The 19326-nt window shown below is 41.5% G+C and overlaps 2 protein-coding genes across 2 annotated transcripts in view; both read right to left on the bottom strand.

Moving 5' to 3' along the window:
* The window catches only part of METTL17 (methyltransferase like 17), a 151298-nt gene that overhangs the window by 53224 nt on the left and 78748 nt on the right, over positions 1-19326 (bottom strand). The gene's annotated exons all lie outside the window — the stretch shown is intronic.
* LOC310747278 (vomeronasal type-2 receptor 26-like) lies at positions 8590-13116 on the bottom strand. The gene is made up of 3 exons (XM_083581628.1): positions 12782-13116; positions 11078-11204; positions 8590-9711 (listed from the first exon to the last, which is right to left on the bottom strand). The coding sequence occupies exons 2-3, from the start codon at positions 11079-11081 to the stop codon at positions 8804-8806; spliced, it is 912 nt and encodes a 303-aa protein (XP_083437754.1). The 5' UTR covers positions 11082-11204; positions 12782-13116; the 3' UTR covers positions 8590-8803.

The raw sequence follows: 19326 nt of genomic DNA, 5'->3' as shown, positions 1-19326 counted from the left end.
TTTTTTTAATGGCAACCATAAAGCAGAACTTTGCTGTAAACAGATGGATGATGATGTCACTGGATGTTTAATCCCCCTTGAATACTGATTTAACATGTACCATTAATCAAAATTTGGATGCTTAAAAGGGGATACAACATTGTATAGATCCATTTAAAATGTAGGTTTATTGCATCCCCCCCCAACAAAAAGACACACAATTGAAATCCAAAAGGGAAAAAAGCAGTAGCAATATAAAGAAGATCCACATAAATATATCAAAACTAACTTCCAACAGTCCCCAAAATTTTAAACAATGTATTTAATTATTAATTTTTTTAAAAAAAGTTCCAGGTAGCCTAAGTAATTTAATATCCTTGGGTGAAAAGTTGAACATAGCACTAGACAAGCCTCCCTTGTGAGGTTGTTGCCTTGCCAGCCTGCCACTACTTGAAAAGTCCCCCTCTTTGATGATTGCCCACCTTTACAGTGGTACCTTGGGTTCTAGACGCTTCAGGTTACAGATGCTTCAGGTTACAGACTCCACTAACCCAGAAATAGTACCTCGGGTTAAGAACCTTGCTTCAGGATGAGAACAGAAATCGCACGCTGGCGGTGTGGCGGCAGCAGGAGGCCCCATTAACTAAAGTGGTACCTCAGGTTAAGAACAGTTTCAGGTTAAGATGGACCTCCAGAACGAATAAAGTTCTTAACCCGAGGTACCACTGTATTAATTTGGCAGAACAGGGCCTTTGAAGAAGATCTGTAGGTTCAGGTAGATATATATGAATGGACGTGATCTTTCAAGTAGCCTGTCCCCAAGCCCTTTTGAGAAAGATCCTTTTATTGAAATCTGCATTATAATTCCAAACCCATTCAGTCTCTACTTACCTGTCAGGTTTGAAATCATTCCCTCAGAACACTGGGGACAATCATAGCAACAAATCTGTTTCCCCTGTTTCACGATCCTTTTGTGCCCAGGATGGCAGCTCTCCACACATGCGGATTTAGGTAGGATCTATTAATACCCAGAAATAAAGAATTTAGGATATAGACCAGTGATGTGACACCTTTAACCCACAATCCTAGCTAGGCCTTGCAGGGGTCCTGATTTGGACTGCTGTCCTGGCTATCCTGGCTGTGTATGTGCGTGGGGTGTGTGTGGATTTCATGGTTTGCCTCAGATACCAAAATATATTGGGCTGGCCATGGATTTATCCCACTCCTATGTGGAGCCAGGACTAGGCAGAACTTGGTTTGGGGGCCATCCATAAAGCAAGAAAATACTGGAAGATACTAGTAATTCCCACCTGCTTAAACCTCTGATTCCACACAACAGCACTTTCATTGACAGTGAATTGTTTCCCTTCAGAAGCCTGTTGGTTAATCCTTCCAACACGGATTCTGTGGATGGACTGATTGGGAAATATGACTGTGTTGATTATATCATATCCGGTTAATAATTTTCCATTTTCATTGAAAAATATTTCTTCCCCAGCAGTATTATTGAAGCGGATCTGTTTCAGAAAGTAGTTAAGCTAGATTGGATGAGAAAATAACATACACTCAGGCCAGTTTTGGGAAAGGGTTATTATGGTTCCCCTGGAATTCTCTTTCTTGTCCTTTTGCCACACTAAGATCATACTCCACTTGTTCTTACTCGTGTATGATGGATGCAGGTTATATATAATAAAATGCTTACCACTTTGCATATATGACAGGAAGATGTAATTTGACAGAGTTATGGTTTTTCATGCGCTGAACTAGAAAATACTGGCAAAATAGTGTCATTCATGGCTGAAAGTAAATATGAAACCAATGGTTCTTACAAGAGTGCAACGTTTACAAAGCAGAACCACTTGCTAGATGGTATCTGGAATGTTAATTCATTTAGTTGTGAATATCACTGTGTGGTACAATTGATAGAGGACTCATCAATCATATTCATCTCATTTTTTTGCAGCTGGGGACCCCTGTACACTACAACCCCTTACACACCCCACTCTTTAGTAAATGCCACATGCACACACATTGCCCAACACTGAACACACCCGAGAGCCAGCCCACCCATGAGACAGGGTGAGGCACCCGCCTCGAGCAGCAGAAGTGGAGCCTTGTCCACCCACATTTTCCTGCCCAAGAGGTGCAAAAACACAGTGCATCAAATTTGCTTGTGCGTTTTTTTCAAATTTTGTGTAAACCTGAGGGATTGAAAAAGGAAACTACATATTGTTGCACCCACACCCAGTCTCTGAGCGGTGTGAGATTCCAGGGGTTCCAAGCGCTTACCAAGGGTTCATCTTTCCTTTGGGGATGAGGCACAGTAGAGACTGTGGTGTCTTTATGATATGTGGTTTATTTACACATATATACAACCTGAGGCTACGATGGAGGGGTTCACAGCATTAATGAAAGAGTCTTGTTTCTCCCATAGCTGCGCTGGTTTGCTTTCGAACTGCTAGGTTGGCAGGAGCTGGGACAAAGCAACTGGAGCTCAGCCTGTCGCACGAATTCGAACTGCCAACCTTCCGATCGGCAAGCCCAAGAGGCCCCATGGTTTAGACCACAGCGCCACCCTCATTCCAATGCAACATGAATCAGGAATATGACAAACTTTTCCAATCCACTCCCAATTGTCCTAGTAATTTAGGGTGAACACACCCCTGTGAACACACCCCTCCAGTGTTTGAGGCAGATGAAGTGGGAGAGAGTGCTAATGAAATCATTCTGTTTGTGGGCTTCCCATAGGCAACTGGTTGGCCACTGGGAGAACTGGATGCTAGACTAGATGAGACATGAGAGACATGAGAATCCTACCTGCCATGGGTAAACATTTGAAAGGTTCCATGTCCCTCCGTCTCCTATTGCCTTCTGCATAGATCTTGAAGAAAACATGGCATGGAGAGCATGTGCTACTGCATAAACAGCATTGTAGATACTGTAGCTCTGACCAGACATTCCCATTTCAAACACAGCTCCAGGGAGGCTCCACAGCTTCTCTTCCCCAGTACAGTTTCTTGCATTTATTCGATAAATGTTGTAAGTGGGGAATGAGCAGTTGAATACAGTGGACCAGAACCAATGGATGAAATAAAGCATCATTTGATTAGGATTCAAAGTCTTAAGGAACTGCTCATATTCTGCCACATTGGTAGCATGGAGTGTGAAGGACAATGTGCCATTAAAAGATTTTGGTGTGAACATATCAATAATGGGTACAGATGCAAAATCCCACTGAGCTGTAATGATCCAAACCCTCTCTATTGGTTTCATTTCAACATTTTCTTGTAATGAAAGAACCATCCGTAAGACGTCCATAGACCGTGAATTCCCATGAACAAGAATCACATTGGTTTTGCTTGATGAAAGACTAGATTTTATGCTTTCCATTGTCTTCTTAATTTGCATCGTAATTATACTGCTCCCCTTCAGTGTTGGAATTATTTCCTTAAGAGCAATACAAATGTTGTTCTGCAGCAGGGAAGGCATGAGAATCCTCAATAACATTTCTCCACTATCGTCATCTGAAACAATAAGACCAATCCAGGTCCATCCAAAATGATGAAGAAGTTGAATAATCCCAACATACTGAGGAATTTCACTAGGGATTATCTGATAGACAAAAGGGAACTGCGTTTTGTCATTCAGGGCAGGGTCAAATGAGCCATAACTGAGCTAGGAAGAATAACAACATTTTTTTTTAGACTCAATAGCAATCTCTGATTATTCATCCATTTAAATTATTTTTTTCAATAGTCAAGAAAGATAAAAGATTGAGCTCCTATATACAGAATCATGTACTGTTTAAAAAGAATAATTTAGGGGAAGGAAATCTGGTTCTGAAGACTGGAAGATGGGCAGGAAACTACTTCCTGGTCTCCACCTTGAAGCCTTGTCATGATTTGGTTGGAGTGTAATTAGCTTTCATATACTGTATTTTTATTTCCATGGTATTGAGTCTCCTGTACATCACTTACAGTGATTAAACAGTGCACAAATTGTATACAAATTGTAGAAACAAAAATTTGGCTATTTTGTCACACACTCTGAATAAAGCAGCACAGAAGGTTGGGAATAAAAGCAGCATTGAAGAAGGGTGGAAAGTCAGCTTTTAAATGTGTATGAAATTTGAGGTTAATTTGTTTTTTAAATTGTGAAATTCAATAAAAAATTAACTGGTAAAAAAAGCCAAACCGCTCAAACAGGTTTCTGCTGTAAAAGTGTAACTTGCTTCCTGTTCATTCATAGATTAATGCTGAGTCCTTCTGGATTTGCCTCTTAATGAAGCAGTGCACAACATCCAGGCTGCAAAGGATACATCTTCCTATGCAATGATACACCTCAGGATCTGTGCAAAGCTATTAGTAGAGTCATTTGGCCACTCCTATTGTGAGCATGAGAAGGATATGAATAGCAAGAAAAAGATATCTTCTCCACTAATCCCCCTAGTAGGCTGCATACAGACACACCTGTGGCATCTTGTAGACATTTAAGATATGGGGCATCTGCCTGGAGTTATGAGAGGTGAGCCCGCCTATGATGGCCATTAGATTGTATGTATTGCCACAGATATAGTTCAGGGGACTCCCTTGTCTTTTGAATAGAACATCCATAGTCTCAGAACATGATCCCATTTGATTGCGAGCACTTTGAGCAAAGATGGGAGACATAGTTGTGTTGGGTAAGAGGTGGGCATTCCTGTTGATCTCACCGGTGACAAATGCAAAGATGAGGGCTTGGTGGTAGTGATTCGGCAGTATGCTGCAATGACATTTCAATGTAGACTCAGGAATATCACATATCCATTAATTTAAAATACATAGAATCAACTAAATTCTCCAGTGGATGCTGTTTTAGAACTACTGGTGTGCAGCAGATATTACCTGCTTAAGTCTCACATATCTTCAGCCTTTTAATTATTATCCCCTCATTATATTTCTTTTTCAGATTTCATGTGTTTTATTTGAAGACAGTGATTCATTAGCTGTGTTTGCGTGTAATGGAAGTATTCTGCTTTGAGGTAGTGCTCTCATCCTAAGCATTTTTCCTTCTGTCTAATAATAAATGAGTGAATGGGGAAAGACACACACACCTTTCTCTGCTTTCTGCCATTACAAAAGGACCGGTAAATCAATTTTAGCTGCCCTTCCTCATAGCTCTTATACTGGGTGGGTTTCCCCAGTCACTCTGGGTGGCTTCCAACAAAATATAAAAAATACGATAAAGCATCAAATATTAAAAACTTCCCTAAACAAGGCTGCCTTCAGATGTCTTCTAAAAGTCAGATAGTTGTTCATTTCCTTGACATCTGGTGGGAGAGCATTCCCTGGGGGGGGGCACTACCAAGAAGACCCTCTGCCTGGTTCCCTGTAGCCTCACTTCTCACAGTGAGGGAACCGCCAGAAGGCCCTCGGAGCTGAACCTCAGTGTCCTGGCTGAACGATGGGGGTGGAGACACTGCCTGATACTACAGATGGGGTCTTGCCTGACTGATGGACCCCACCTACAATGAAAATCCCTCAAATCAAACAGAAGAGTTACTGTGAAACTATCCCATGAAAGTGTCCACTTTTTTTTTTTTACACTGTAACATTTCTCATTATCATTGTTTCTCCAAGCTGAACCTTTTGAATTGAAACTCATTGAAAGCTATGGATTACTTTTAAGGAAGCTAAGATTAGTAGGAATTTCCCTAATGGGGAACTTCATTTCAAAGCCCTGTGATGTAGCATCTGTGCTGTTTAAATGTAGGTGTGGAAGGCTCAGCTTCTGCATCAAGGGAGAAACTTTGGTACCAGATGCATATAAAAATTATGCCATTTTCAAGAGACTTTATCTCATGCACAATCACCATTATTTGCTGAATGGGAAATAGAATTGGAAGCCTTGTGATGTTGCAGCAAGGCTGCTGGATTGTACTGTGGAAAGGTTGGCTTCAAAAGTCATCAGTAATTAAGTCAGAATTGATAAATTGCACTGACTGTTGGGGAATTGCTGTAGCTCCATGGCAGAGGACCTGGTTTGCATGCAGAAGGTCCCATCTTTAATTCCTGGCATCTGCAGAAAGAGCTGGGAATACCCCGTATCTGAAACCTTGGATACCCACTGCCAATCAGTGTTGGCAATCAGCAACTAGATTTGCTGATAACCTCACTAGGTAAAGTATATTAGGCATCATCTTATGATATTCGTATTACCATAACTTAGTTTGCAATACAATTATTCTGAAAGCAAAACAGTGTAAAAATTGAGCAAATAACAAAAACCTATACACATCATACATTTTGCAGAATGGGGAAAAATGTATGAATGGTTTCGATATTCCCAGTCATGATTTTCATTCATAGAGGACAGAACTTCAAGGATTTAAATTCATTGGTCTTGTTGCAATTCCTATTTCTTAAAATTTTGCTGCAGGCATAGTAGTATCTTTCAAAGCCTCAAACAATGAATAACTTTGTTATATTCACACTAAGCTACTGAACTGTTATTTTAATTCAGTCAGTGGACTTATTTGCTAGAATGGTTTACTTACTAGGCTCTCATATCTGGATCTGGAGTTGTCTCATATGTGATCTCATCAAACTCGTGAATAAAGAAAGAGACAAATTCACTGACGAAAATTTCCTCTGGAATGCCATAGTCATCACGAACCTTTGTCTGCTGACCCAATCCATTGTCGGCCTTCTTGCTGACAATTTGAGGCAGCTGCAGCAGCAATAGGAGCATCAGCAATGACATCCATCTGGCTACTATTAAATCTTGCCCAAAGCTGGGCACATACATTGTGACAGATACACAGAACAGGAGGAGCTCCAAGACCCCCCGATAATGGTACAAGGGGTTTAAACCAACCTTCAACAAGGCATTTAACAAGGTTTTGCTATGCCCTCCCCTCCTGCTCCAGACCGAGGCCGAATGGATTTATTTAAAAATATTCCTGGACCGGACTAGGAGTCCTGATGGAGTTGCAGTGAAAAAAGAATGAACTGCTGCCAAGCAGATCTGGCAACGAGGCTGAATTTGAGGGAAAATTTTGTTTCTAATTGTGTGCCAAGGAAGAACTCCAGAGTGGAATTCTAATGGGGGAGTTTGTATATGCATTCTGTGATCAAATTATGGCTGCAGCTCGTAAGCTAGTCGGTAAAACGTGGAAGAAATGGAATGTGACCTTGTACCATCCAGTTAAACACTGCAAAGAACAGAATAATGGAAGATGGTAATGAACTCTCCCCAGCACACAAGGTCTGGAACAGCAATGTATGTGAAGGACTACACACATGAAATGGATTACTTATTTATAAGATGTAACGGAGGTGGGAAAAGCAGCCAGCTGGAAGAATGGCTTAATGGCAACTGAAGGATGTCAACTGGACTTTAAATAAGAAATGATGCAGCTATGCGAGGAAATGGTGATGATGATATGTTCGGAACCGGAGCAGGAAACCTGATTTTAAGAAACTGTCTTAAATTAATTTAACCTGGTTTGATTTGTAGTATTTTGGAAAATTAATAAAAAAATAGTTTGAAGGGGAAAACCCCCACCAACTTTCTAGTGTCACTGATTCCAATCAAAGTTAGGTTTGATAGACCCATTCAAAAAAGCTTTGTATAAAAAGTGGTTTGAAAAATTATCTTTATACATGGAGAGCAGCATGACAGGAACTCCTGGGGTAGATTGATCTATGTGTTTTTCTTTTTCTTATAGCAATGGGATCCCAACTCAATTACATGAGGATAGTGGTTTTGATAATTGCAGGGTAGATAATTTCCTTCTCTAAGATACTCAACTCTCAACAAAGTCACCAAAAACTTCTTTATCAACTTCATATTCAGTGCCTGCTAATGAAAAAGCCACTGCACAAATCCAAGGCATGTTGGGTATTATAGGAACATGGGAATTTTGGGCCAACAACACATTTGGAATATTTAAAAAAAACCTGTCGCTTAATGACCACATATGCATCCCACTCACAACCCAGATAACATCACAGTGCAAAGCTTTTTTTGCCAACTAATTTTAATGGTTTTTCAAAAAAATTTAAACAAATTAACATGAAATTAATTCAAATTTAAAAGTTGACTTCCTGCCCCTGCTATCTTGATGTTTCACTTCCCATCCTTATTTGAAGCCCAATATTACATACATTTCAAAAAACTTAACATATTTTAGCATTTTGTCCTTAATTTTTCTATTTTCCTCTTCTTCATTTTCCATTGGCTGCTCTTTTTCAATTCCTGCTAAACTATTACATAAGCATAGCATATTCCCAAATATCAAGAAGAGTTACTCGTCACTTTGTGAGCCCACATAAATCTTTAGTTATAAATCAATAATACATACAGTGGTACCTCAGGTTACATACGATTCAGGTTACATACGCTTCAGGTTACAGACTCCGCTAACCCAGAAATATTACCTCGGGTTAAGAACTTTGCTTCAGGATGAGAACAGAAATCATGCTCTGGCGGTGCAGCGGCAGTGGGAAGCCCCATTAGCTAAAGTGGTGCTTCAGGTTAAGTACAGTTTCAGGTTAAGAACAGACCTCCGGAACGAATTAAGTACTTAACCCGAGGTACCACTGTACATACAACCCATTTCTCCCACTGTTTTTCATGGAAAAATATCTGACTGGTTCTAATACACACAAACTCCTCTCCAGCATTCTATTCCTGCTCAAAGGCTTTAAGTTTATATGTTCTCTGTCCTATCCATATGCCCATTATTTTCTTGTCCTCCCTAATCTTTCTTGCAAGTACTTCGAATACCAGATTGAATAGTAGCGGAGATAAGGGGCATCCTTATCTTGTAGCTTTTTAAAATTCATGTATGGTTCTTTTTCCTTACAAGCTGATCTCTACTGTTCAGTTCAGGCCTCAGGACAATAATGTACAATTTGGGGAAGAAGATGCAGCCCAGCAAACCCACACTAGAGGCTAAAATGGAGAAGATCTCCACAGCCACCATGTATTTTCCTTTGGTGCTCAAGTAGGTGGGGACAAAGGACACCCAAACACTGCAGAACACTAACATACTGAAGGTGATGAGCTTGGCTTCATTAAAAGTATCAGGCAACTTCCTGGCAAAGAAAGCCACAGTGAAGCTGATGATGGCCAGGAGCCCCATGTAGCCCAGGACAGTATAAAACATGGCGGCTGATCCTTCATTGCACTGCACAATGATTTGGGTAGCCTGTGAATGCATGTCAAATTCTGGGAAGGGAGGAGAGGTTGCCAACCACAGTGTACAGATGCCAGCTTGAATAAGAGTGCAAAGGATGATGACTGAGACTGCCAGCTTCTTCCCCACCCATTTCCTCATCCTGTTTCCTGGCTTGGTGGCCATGAAGGCCAGAACCACAGTGAGGGTTTTCGCCAACACACAAGAAACAGCAAGACAGAAGACCATCCCAAAGACTGTTTGACGGAGAAGGCAGGTCACCTTTGCAGGCTTTCCAATGAATAGGAAGGAGCAGAGAAAGCAAAGCAACAGGGAAGTGAGGAGAGTGCAGGTGATGTTCCAGTTGTTGGCCTTGACAATGGGAGTCTCCTGGTGTTGAATGAAGATCCACATCACCACTAGTGTGATCAGAGAAAGGAACAGAGCAAATGAAGCCAGAATTATTCCCAAGGATTCTCCATAAGCTAAATAGACAATATGCTTAGGAATGCAGTGGTTGTGATTCTTGTTTGGATGCTGGTCCTCAGGGCACTTGTCGCAGTGGTCTGCATCTGAAAGTTATAAGTCTCGAGAATGTAAAAGTGCAAATGAATCTCCTTAAAACTAGAGGGCATCAACTGCTTAATACATCTTTGGATCTATTTCTCCAGAAAAAGAGGAATGGAATGCTTCATTCCTTTATAGAAGAACTGGCATGATAATCCTAATTTAGATTTTTTTTGGTATAATACAGGGATGATAGTGGCACTGAATTATTCAATTTATTTGGTGTTAGCAATAAGGAACAGCACACATTCTTCCCAGAATATTATTTGGCACATTGTATCATTCATGCAAAATAGGAAATTAATTTAATCCTAATTGTTTTAATCCTCATTGTCTTTAGTGTGCTGGCATCTACTCTTTGGAATCCCCTCCTATCACTCAGGACTCATCTCTGTTACCTTTTCAATCCCTGTTGAATTTCTTCCTGTTCCAGTAATCCTTTTCAATCAGGATTTTATCCAAGTCTGTTTCTGAATTGAAGTTATTATTTTTGAAAGCACATTTAGTTATTTTAATAAATAAATAAAATAAGTAAATAAATGCCTTCACTTGGTTATTGACTAGAGAAGCCTTTCTCAACCTGTGGGTCCCCAGATGTTGTTGAACTACAACTCCCATCACCCCTAGCTAGCAAGACCAGAGCTCAGGGATGATGGAAGTTGTAGTCCAACAACATCTGGGGACCCACAAGTTGAGAACCGCTGGACTAGAGAGAGAGAAATCTATAGCACAGATAACTGTCCAAATAGCTCAATGTGTGTGTAATGGTTATAGGGGTTGCTCGTGCGTAAGTTGCCGCCACTCCTGGCTAGGTTACCTGGTTAAACCCTTTCTGTCTGGATAGCCCTTCACTTCGTGGCTGTTTCAGTCGCTGGCAGAATCCGTCAGTGGGCGTTTCTTGAACTTCTTCCAGCAAAGAAGTTCTTTGACGCCAAGTCTCCGCCTACTCTCCCTGCGCGGAAGTCTTCTGCGCAGGGTGGGTGTGGGCAGCGGAGGACCCGTGCTCTCCCCGCTGGTCTCCGGCGAGGAGTCCTGGAGCCCCTTCGCCGATTCCCCCATCTGCCCCCCTTCACCCCTGGTGTTACGCTGATTTCCTTCCCCAGCAGATGGGCTGCCTCTCTCCCTGCTGGGCCCCTCTCCAGCATCGCTCTGGAGCCTTGCCTCTGCCTCTGGCTCCGATGGCAGTTCCCTGACAGTGTGCATAGACTCTATGAAACATCTGACGTGATACGAAATTATCTGTATCCACATCAAATAAGTAGTGTAATGGTGTAAGCAGTAAGTGATGAACACGCATGTGTAAATCAGCCCTTTGAGCCCACTTAATATTACTGGACTCTGGACTCATGGAAGTGTGAAATCTCTACTTACCCATCAGTTTTGAAACTGTTCCTTCAGAGCACTGAGAACAATCATGGCAACAAATCTGTTTCCCCTGACGCAAAATCCTACTGTGTCCAGGACGGCAACTCTCAACACACGTGGATTGTGGTAGGTTCTATTAATATCCAGAAAGAATGGATTTACATTGTAGACCAATGATGAGCTGACTTTCAAATGGCAGGTTTCTTAATTTGACCTGTCCCATGTCAGGAGACAAAGGTTCTTAAGAGCAGAAGCAGTAAGGCAAGGCTTACAAGGCCTGTACAAACAGATGCAAATAAACTACTTTCTCTTTTAGCTTGCATATTGAGTTTTATCCCTTTTTGCACAGTCACTCAGTCACAACTAATCCTGACTCATTTCTAGAATTCTTCATCCCTCAGATGTTCCATCACATTCCTTGGCTTATTACTTTCTCTATCTCAAATGCTTCCTTCATCTCCATTTTCATGTCAGCTTCAAACCTCATATGAAACATACAATGCTGTCAGACCCTTGGACACCTTTGTTTAGTATCGCAACTCTGATGGGCTTCAGCTCAAAATGGCTGTAGTCAGAGCTCCCCACCCCCAATCTCTGCAGATGTGAAGCAGACGAAGCATCATTTTGGGGGAAGCAGTATTGTGGGCTAAATTCCAACCCTTAGCAAACCGAATTTGGCCAGAAGATGGGCAGAAGATTCTTGCAGACCAATTGGGCACCAGGGGAAAGCTACGGTTTGGCCGGCATGGTAGATGTTTTCCCCACCTGCTATAATTGTATAATTTAATATCCTATGCACCAGTCATGTTTTCTATTCAATCTGTTGTCTTTAATTTTATTAGGATTAGTTAGGATTTCTGCGTGTTTTGGAACCAGGACCAGCCACAATTTGGCCTTTGGACTATCGTCAAACTTAAAGCACAGGAAAATGATAGTTCTCCCCACTTGGTTAAACTTTTGATTACATTCAATCACATTTCTATTGATGATGGGGTTTTTCGCTCCAGAAGCCAGTGGGCCTAACCTTTCAACATGGACTCTATGGGTGGACCTATTGGATAACATGACTGTACTGGTAACATCTAGCTCAGGCATCCCCAAACTCGGCCCTCCAGATGTTTTGGGATTACAACTCCCACCATCCCTAGCTAACAGGACCAGTGGTCAGGGATGATGGGAGTTGTAGTCCCAAAATATCTGGAGGGCCGAGTTTGGGGATGCCTGATCTAACCAATTGCTAGATTGGCTGGCTAGCTGTCAGAGGACACATCCCTTGCAGATATATTTGCTGTAAGTGTGTTTGTGTCTATGAATGAGAGCTCTCTACCTTTGTTTTCTCAGCTGTATTCAATAAACATTGCATTTTGAATTCTCCCCGTATAAGGTTATCACATAATTATTTCAGGTTGTGCAGAGATTGAGTATATTCCCAACAATAGTAGACTCATGGTCTAGCTAGCCACTTGTCAGCAGAAGTAACGACATCCTTCTGCCTTGCTTATTTTTTTTATATCACTCAGACCATATCTGGTTCAAAGAGGTACCAAGCAGATTTTTTAAAAGGATTTCTGATGCTTATTCTTAAAATATCTGAAAATATCTGCACAGTATGACCTTTAAACCATTCCTTGGTGGAATCAGGAACAGCCAAATTTGGTATTGGACCCATAAAGAGATCAGTAGGCTCTGGAAAATTGTAGCAATTTTCACCTGGTTAAACTTGTGGTTCCACACAACAGCCCTTCCATTGATGGTGAATTTCTTCCCTTCAGGAGCCTGTGGGTCCACCCTTCCAACACAGACTCTATGGATGGACAGATTGGAAAAGGTGACAGTGTTGACAATATCATATCCAGTTGCCAACTCTCCATTTTCATCAAAAAATATTTCTTCCCCAGCACTATTGTTGAAGTGGATGAGCTTCAGAAAGGAGTGAAGCTTGATTGGAGAAGGAAAGACATGAATTGAGGCTTTGCTCTCTTTCTTTCAAGCAAAGAAGAAGCATTCCAACACTCTATTCAACTTAGCAATATTCACAGTGGAGTGGATTCGAAAGCACCATCATCTTGCTTCACATAAAATGGAGTCTTTCCTTCACTGGATACCTCCCATGTGACCAATGTTAGCCAATCACAGAACTACTAGAGAACTCTCTAGTATTCAGTTACCAAGCAACCCACTTTAAACACACAGCAATGCATATTAGGGACGCGGGTTAGGGTGGTGCATAATTTTTATTTTTATTTTCAAAATGCCTGCTTCAAAGGTCTTATCTTACTACACTAGGGATTATATAGCTATATCTGAAATTTCATGCATATCCATTAATTTCTTGACCCTTCTCCACTGAATTGAAATTTCAGCCAAGTAAACAGCTATTTTTGTGGAGGAGGGTCAAGATATTAACTGATATGCATGAAATTTCAAAACTTTAAGCAACTTTTGCTTAAAGTTGCATTCAGTTAACTTAGCCAACCAATCAGTCAAAAAGCAAATAACATATTTTTAAAAACAAATCTAAAGAGTTACTTTTTGCTACCACCCATCACCCAGAAGTAACAGGCAGTGATCGGATTGGTAAATCTCCCATTGACTGAGCCTGGAAAAATGAAGGCTATGGCGTAGATATCTCATATCTTGATGTCAGAACATGTGACTGATTCTGGTGTTTAAGTTAAAAGTGGACATGCTTCCTTCCCCTACCTCCAACCTTCCAAATGTTTTCAATTACAATTTTCACAATTTCTTATCATTTGTCATATGGGCTTGTGGTGATCAGAGTTGTAGTCCAAACATCACTAGGTTAGAGAAATTGCTGTAGAAAAATCCAAAACTTTCAAAGAAACAGCTCATCATAAACCAAGGATTGAGAGAGAAAAGAAGTCTGACTCCAATCAATTTCAAAAATCTACTACAACAAAGGACATTAATCTGAACATGGAAATGCATTTCAGTACAGTAGTACCTCGGGTTACATATGCTTCAGGTTACAGACTCCGCTAACGCAGAAATAGTACCTCGGGTTAAGAACTTTGCTGCAGGATGAGAACAGAAATCGTGCTCTGGCGGCGCAGCGGCAGCAGGAGGCCCCATTAGCTAAAGTGGTGCTTCAGGTTAAGAACAGTTTCAGGTTAATAATGGACCTCCGGAACGAATTAAGTACTTAACCCAAGGTACCACTGTACACACATTACAGTTGTGACAGAAAGGAGACTCTTACCTGCCATGGATGGACATTAAGATTCCGTCTGGCTACTGCTCCCATAAGCTTCTGCTTTAATCTTGATGAAAGCATCGCATGGAGAGCATTTGCTATAACATACACAGCATTGTAGATACTGTAAGCTTGGCCAGACATTCCCATTTCAAACAAAATCTGTGGAAGGCTCCTCAACTTCTCTTGCCCAGTACAGATTCTTGAGGTTTTTGCATAAATGCTATAGGTGGGGAATGAGCACAAAAATGCACTCGACCAGAAATGATGAATATCATAAAGTACAGTCTTAGTAGGATTTAAAATCTCAAGGAACTCTTTATATCCTGCAACATCATTAGTGTGGAGTGAGAAGGACAAGGTTCCATTGAAAGATTTTGCTGTGAATGCCCGACTATCCAACACAGATGCAAAATCCCACAGAGCTGTTACGACCCAAACCCTCTCCATTGGTTTAGGTCCATTTTCATCAACATGCAGAACCATTCGTAAGACCTCCATAGACTGCGAATTCCCATGAACAAGAATCACATTGGTTTTGGATGATAAAATAATAGATCTTACTTTATTAATTAAATTCGTAGATGTTACTCTGTGGATGCCTTCCAGGGTTGGAATAACTTGCTTAAAAGCAATGCAAATATTTTTCTGGAGTAACCAAGGAATGAGAGTCCTCAATAACTTTTCTCCACTGTCGTCATCTGAAACAATGAGCCCAATCCAGGTCCATCCAAAATGTTGAAGCAGCTGAACAATCCCAGCATACTGAGGACTTTCATTTGGGATCATCCGATAGACAGAAGGGAATTGTGTTTTATCACTCAAGGCAGGCTCAAAGGAGCCATAACTAAGCTAAGAACAAGGACAATAATCTTTTTAGAACCCAAAACAATCTCTTATGTTTGCTCAATTTCTATAACTTCTACAAATGTATGGTAGAATGGAAGATTGTGCTAATATTGCTTTTGATCCTCTAGTATAGCAGCGACTGTAAATTCTCCAGTACAGCAATCTAGAGAAGATTACCAACGGGCCAAGTAGGGATGCAGGTGGCACTGTGGTGTAAACCACTGAGCCTTGGGCTTGTCGATCGGAAGGTTGGCGGTTCGAATCCCCATGACAGGGTGAGCTCCCATTGTTTGGTCCCAGCTCCTGCCAACCTAGAAGTTCGAAAGCATGCCAAAGTGCAAGTAGATAAATAGGTACCGCTCCAGCGGGGAGGTAAATGGCATTTCTGTGCACTGCTCTGGTTTCAGCAGAAGTGGCTTAGTCATGCTGGCCACATGTCTGCAGACAAACTTTGGCTCCCTCGGCCTGTAAAACGAATTGTGCACCACAATCCCAGAGTCATTCACGACTGGACTTAACTGTCAGGGGTCCCTTTACCTTTTACCAAGTAGTAACAACAAGCAAGCAAGCAAACAAACAACTGCAAAAACGTGAATCAGATCCAGGATCACTTTGAAAAAAGCAAAGGAAATTTTTGAGGAGGGGAGAGTTTGGAGCCAAAAATTAATGAAGGAAAAAAGGACAGGTTTCGCCCTTTTTATGGCACATATTAAACTTTTTTTTTCAAAACTCCAAACCTGTTTCTGTTTTCCGGCTCAGGTAAGAAGTCAAACATGAGCGCATGTGGTATGAACAGGGCTTTTTTTCAGCCGGAACTTATCAGAAATCAGTTCCAGCACCTCTCAGGTGGGCGCCATTGCCGTTATAAGAGAACAAGGGAGGTGTTTATGGTGAGTTTCGGCACCTCGTTTTCTAGAAAAAGAGCACTGGGAATGGATCATATAAAGGGATGATTTGGAGCAGGTTCGGAGGAGGAAGCAGTTTGCTATGTGTGTGTGAGGGCTCAGCCACACTTCCTTTTGCCCTCTACTTTCTAGGTCCACATTTAAAGTGTCGTGTCCGAGTCCTTTTTTTCTTTTGTCCCAGTGGATTGCCTGCAAAACCCTGCTTTTTACTGCTGATTTGGAACAAACAGCAATTCATGTTTTCCACAGTTTGCTGTTTGCTCCATTTCTACGATAAAGAACGGGCTTTCATGGGGAAAGTGCTGAGGCAAAGAAAAAAGAAAAAGGGCACACATGTACATATAAAGCACATACAATGGTACCTTGGATTAAGAACAGCTTAGTTTATGAACAACTTGGATTAAGAACGCTGCAAACCTGTAAGTCGGTGTTTTGGTTTGTGAACTTTGCCTTGGAAGCAGAAAATGTTCCGCTTCCTATTGAGTGTATTCCACTTGTTACATTTAGTTCCCTGTTGCTATGGGAAAGCACGCATTGGTTTAAGAATGGTTTGGTGTAAGAACGGACTTCCAGAACGGATAAAGTTTGTAAACCAAGGTACCACTGTATATCAAATACAAATTATAATCTTTCATTGTGCATGGGGTGGGGGGTAAGCTCTCACATACTATGCATACTGACAGATAGACACACCTGTGGTATCTTGTAGATATTTAAGATGTGGGGCATTTGCTTGGAGTTCTGAGAGGTGAGCCCTCCAATGATGGCCATTAGCTTGTATGTCTTGTCACAGATGTAGTTAAGGGGGTTCCCCTGTCTTAGGAAAAGGAGATCCATAGTCCCTTTACAGGAGCCCATTTCATTGTAAGCATTTTTAGTGATGGTGGCAAATACTGTGCTGTTGGGTAAGAGTCGGGGATTCCTCTTGATCTCAACCATGGCAAACACAAAAACAAGGACATGATGGTAGTAATTTGGCAAATAGCTGTGAAGATATTTCAGTGTAGACTGAGGGATTTCATGGGACCGCTGAGTTAATTTAATGCAAATGCAATTTAAGTTGAGTTTTACGGATATTATAAATCATTAGCAATTTAATGTTATTGTTTGAAGAAGAAACATTACATTGCTTCATACATCATCATCATCATCATGATTATTATTATTATTATTATTAAATTTCCTTTGCCACTCCCTTCCTCCCAAAGAGCTCATGTGACAAATGCTAATGTAGCAATATAATAAAAAAATGAAATGAGAATATACAGTGGTACCTCGGGTTACATACACTTCAGGTTACAGATGCTTCAGGTTACAGACTCCGCTAACCCAGAAATAGTACCTTGGGTTAAGAACTTTGCTTCAGGATGAGAACAGAAATTGGGCGGCGGTGGCGTGGTGGCAGCAGGAGGCCCCATTAGCTAAAGCGGTGCTTCAGGTTAAGAACAGTTTCAGGTTAAGAACGGACCTCCGGAACGAATTAAGTACTTAACCCGAGGTACCACTGTATGTAAAACAATTATAACCAAAAACATTTTGAAGCATTACAAGATTTTTATCTAGTCCACTGAATTTTCTTACGCAGGAATTGCTCACATTAAGAATCCCTGCCTCATCATGATTCATTTTCAGTTTAATGTCCCAAAACTAGCCCATCACTGCTTCCAACAACTTCACATTCTCTTCTGATTCAAATAGAATAATCAGTCCCCAGCATACTCTTGACACCATGCTGCAAATCCCTGGAGAACACCCCAACAGTTTCATATGTTTGTTGAACAACACAGGAGACAGAATACGCCCTTGCGTAAACTGACAACTCAATAGCAGTGAGGTCAAGCAACTGCTTCTCTGCTAAAGGTAAAGGGACCTCTGACCATTAGGTCCAGTCGTGGCCGACTCTGGGGTTGCGGCGCTCATCTCGCTTTATTGGCCGAGGGAGCCAGCGTACAGCTTCCGGGTCATGTGGCCAGCATGACTAAGCTGCTTCTGGCGAACCAGAGCAGCGCACGGAAACACCGTTTACCTTCCCGCCAGAGCGGTACCTATTTATCTACTTGCACTTTGACGTGCTTTCGAACTGCTTGGTTGGCAGGAGCAGAGACCGAGCATCGGGAGCTCACCCTGTCGCAGTTTTTCGAACCGCCAACCTTCTGATCGGCAAGTCCTAGGCTCTGTGGCTTAACCCACAGCGCCACCTTCTCTGCTACTTTATGGCAATGATCCTGCAGTTAGGAGCAGAACCTCCAAATCCCATCACCCTTTCTGATTCGTGAAGAACACCATAATCAGTGTTGTTGAAAGCTGCCAAGAGGACAAGGAAAGCCAAGGAAGTCTCACTCCCCTTGCATCTCTCCTGATGAAGACCATCCATCAGAGTTACCAAAGCTGTCTCAGTCCTAAAACTTTGCTTGAACCCTTACTGAAATTGGTCTGAAGCCATGTGCTCTTAAGAATGGTTGATTCATTATTTGTATTTCTTTGAAACGGCCTGGTTTGAAGTGGTGCTGTCTTCTCTCTGTGCATATATATCTGTCCATCTATCTAATTTATAAATGTGAATAAATTAATAAAAAATTACCAAACGCTTCATCTTTTATACCTGTTTACACTGGAGACTCACCGGTTTGAGATTCATCCCTATGATGATAATGCCTCATTCAGCATGTCAAGCAGATAAGTTATGGTCTAGTTATCTCAACAAGTTTTAGCAAGTTTTTCCTTTTCATTTTTTTACATTGAGGCATTTCACTGAACTTTTTAAATTGTGACATAAGCTGGACCATAAAGAAGGCTGATCGCCGAAGAATTGATGCTTTTGAATTATGGTGCTGGAGGAGACTCTTGAGAGTCCCATGGACTGCAAGAAGATCAAACCTATCCATTCTTAAGGAAATCAGCCCTGAGTGCTCACTGGAAGGACAGATTGTGAAGCTGAGGCTCCAATACTTTGGCCACCTCATGAGAAGAGAAGACTCCCTGGAAAAGACCCTGATGTTGGGAAAGATGGAGGGCACAAGGAGAAGGGGACGACAGAGGACGAGATGGTTGGATAGTGTTCTCGAAGCTACCAGCATGAGTTTGACTAAACTGTGGGAGGCAGTGCAAGACAGAAGTTCCTGGCGTGCTCTGGTCCATGGGGTCACGAAGAGTCGGACACGACTAAATGACTAAACAACAACAGCAACTATGTATGGACTATTTTGAAGAAAGTTAAGATTGGTAGGAACTTCATTTTGTGGGGAATAAGAAATCATGGAAAGCGCTGCGATGTAGTGTGTAAATGT

The sequence above is a fragment of the Podarcis filfolensis genome (assembly GCF_964270895.1).
Source record: "Podarcis filfolensis genome assembly, chromosome: 13".
Classification (NCBI taxonomy): Eukaryota; Metazoa; Chordata; class Lepidosauria; order Squamata; family Lacertidae; genus Podarcis; species Podarcis filfolensis.
This window is presented reverse-complemented; position numbering and strand designations above follow the sequence as displayed.